This window comes from Rattus rattus, chromosome 8 (genome assembly GCF_011064425.1).
Source record: "Rattus rattus isolate New Zealand chromosome 8, Rrattus_CSIRO_v1, whole genome shotgun sequence".
Classification (NCBI taxonomy): domain Eukaryota; kingdom Metazoa; phylum Chordata; class Mammalia; order Rodentia; family Muridae; genus Rattus; species Rattus rattus.
This window is the reverse complement of record NC_046161.1, coordinates 31,200,566-31,202,934: the sequence shown is the minus strand read 5'-3', so window position 1 is coordinate 31,202,934 and position 2,369 is coordinate 31,200,566. Positions and strand designations below refer to the sequence as shown.

General features: G+C 41.0%; 1 protein-coding gene across 1 annotated transcript; it reads right to left on the bottom strand.

The window, feature by feature from the left end:
• Positions 1 to 638: 638 nt before the first annotated feature.
• Positions 639 to 2,063, bottom strand: Pate2 (prostate and testis expressed 2). Its single transcript, XM_032910887.1, has 2 exons — positions 1,413 to 2,063; positions 639 to 1,124 (listed from the first exon to the last, which is right to left on the bottom strand). Exons 1-2 carry the CDS (start codon positions 1,636 to 1,638, stop codon positions 988 to 990), a joined length of 363 nt encoding a protein of 120 aa, XP_032766778.1. The 5' UTR covers positions 1,639 to 2,063; the 3' UTR covers positions 639 to 987.
• Between the last annotated feature and the right edge of the window lie 306 nt (positions 2,064 to 2,369).

The window sequence follows — 2,369 nt, the reverse complement described above, 5'->3', positions numbered from 1 at the left end:
TTGAACCCATATTGTATGAGGAAGCAAGCTAAGCATAAGCCTGTGACAAGCATTGTCCCTCTATAAGTCCTGTCTCCAGGTTCCTACCTTGAGTTCCTGCCCTGACCTCCATCCATGGCAGACTGTTATCTAGAAGTATAAACTAGTTAAACCCTTTCCTACTCTCAGTTGGTATTGGTCAAAGTGTCTTATCACAGCAACAGAAAGGAAACTAGTACATGATACCTCATTCTATCTTTATATATCCTGTTACCTTTAACTACTGAAGAAACCCGTTTTTTTTTCTTCACTCCTATCTGAATATATTGATTAATCATTTTTTAATAAGGCCTGAACCCCTAATACAATCACCTGGTTGAACCAGAGCCTTAATAATACAAATCAGATCCACAGACAACAAACTGTCTCTACATCAATGACAATTTTCATGTATTTCTAGTTTTGTTGTTTAATCTCTTTCTGCATTTTTCTCACCTGGTATTTCCTCCATGAAATTTTGCCCCCCCTCCAAAGTCTCAGATCCTTAGCAAATTGGGAAGCTGGTACTAACTCTCTCATACCTTCAGAATTCCATACCGTGCCAGGAAGTCTCAGAGTTAGTCTAAAGAAAATGCCCAACTCAGAACACTTGGTGCAGACCAACACAGAGTATATTTACAGATTTCCCTGTACAGAGGTGGGATGACATTTTGAGCCAAAGACTCATGGGCTTGTACACGAGGTGATCAATTCCGGACCTACTCATGATGACCAGGACTGTCCACAGATCAAAGTACCCTGCTAGATATGACAAAAAGAATTAGCAAAGATTTGCTTAGAAATGAGGACGAACTCCTAGCCCAGTTTCTCATATGACTGATTCTCTTTTCATGGACAAATGACTTTCCCATTTATTGTTAGTTAGTGGGGAGAGTAAATACAGACTTTAGGGGAAAGGGAGTTGGTAGTAAGTTGAAGAATGATACCAAACCCATAATAAATTCAGAACTAGAGTCCCATTGGGAGGTTGCAATAGTTACTGTGCTTGCAACAAATTAGCTCTGTCCTCCTTTCAAAACTCAGGAAGTTGATGTCCTCACAGTTGGTCATACATGACAGTCTTGAATAATGATACATGCTCTGCCCTGAGAAAGTGAAAGAGGAAAGAACTTTGAAGAATTTATTGCTCACTCTCATGTTTCTGGTAATAACCTGTCCTCAAATTTCCATAGTTTCCTGTACTCCATAACTGACGAGAGACCCCCGCACCTCTATCACTCAGTGCTATGTTAAGGAAAGATCCATCTCTGCAGTCTTTGCAAGACTGCTCATCTGCATCAACTCCACTCTCCCACTCATTCTAAGAGTGAAAGGCCCTGCTATTAGGAAGGGAAGGTCTGGTTAGCTGCCCATCATCCCATTCCCCACGTTACCTCTGTTCGTGAGTATGTAAAAGTTCTCAGCAGCACAGGACTGTCTATGCTTCAGTGTGCAGGATTTCATGAGTCCGTAGCATAACCCAAGATGATATTTCTTACATTTATAACACATTGTTCCAAGATCTGCCAGACACAGAAAGAAGTACTTAGTGAATGCGGTCTGGAGAAAATGTCTGCAATTAGAGCTTTCTCTGTAAGTTACTATTGACCTGTGGGTCATAACCTTCCCAGAATAGAGCTCTTATAATAATCTTGAGAGAGAAAGGTTTTCTTTTGGGTTACTGTTTGGTTTCATTTTTTGAGATAAGATCTCTCTATGTATCCCTGGCTGGTCTGGAACTTAAAGAGATCCATCCACCTGCCTTTGTCTCCTAAGTGCTGGGACTGTAAAAGAGAAGCTTATAGACATAAACCAAATGTATACCATTTGAGGAGGCCAGGGTTCCTGTAGAATTTACCCAAAGAATTCACATAAGCACCTTGTATAGACTGAATTTTTGCCATGTGTATTTGTAATAGTTAAAAGGAAACAAAGGTAATTACAATTCCTTATTAATGGCCATAGAATAAATATGCCAGGAGAACACTGGATTCTCAGGATTTGGCAGTAAATGGAAGGGAGGTTTACTCCTGAAGGTGTCACAAATGAACTGTTTACCAAAGACTTTATGCCAGCCATGATCGTACCTTTTTCAGGTTCATTAAGGACACCTGGGAAGAGAAGGAAAAGCAGTTTCCTTTGTTACAATCTCAGACAGCCAGTTTGGAAACCCCTCCTTCCCCAGCATTGGGCCACTCTTGAGTACCTTTATCACCAGGACTTACCCCAATACTGGCAGAACAAACAGACTATCACCAGCATGAACAGAGCAAACATAGTGCAACCCTTGTCTTCAACAGCTTCCTGAGGAAGGCACTGGCTCTTTTCTCACTTGAAAGGAAACGGTGACC

Bases quoted from the DNA above. Each gene is read 5' to 3' on its own strand.
- Pate2 (XM_032910887.1), bottom strand. From the start codon at position 1,638: ATGACCCACAGGTCAATAGTAACTTACAGAGAAAGCTCTAATTGCAGA. The intron at 1,125-1,412 runs GTAACGTGGGGA...TCACTTTCTCAG, and splicing joins TTACATACTCACGAACAGAG to GGCAGAGCATGTATCATTAT.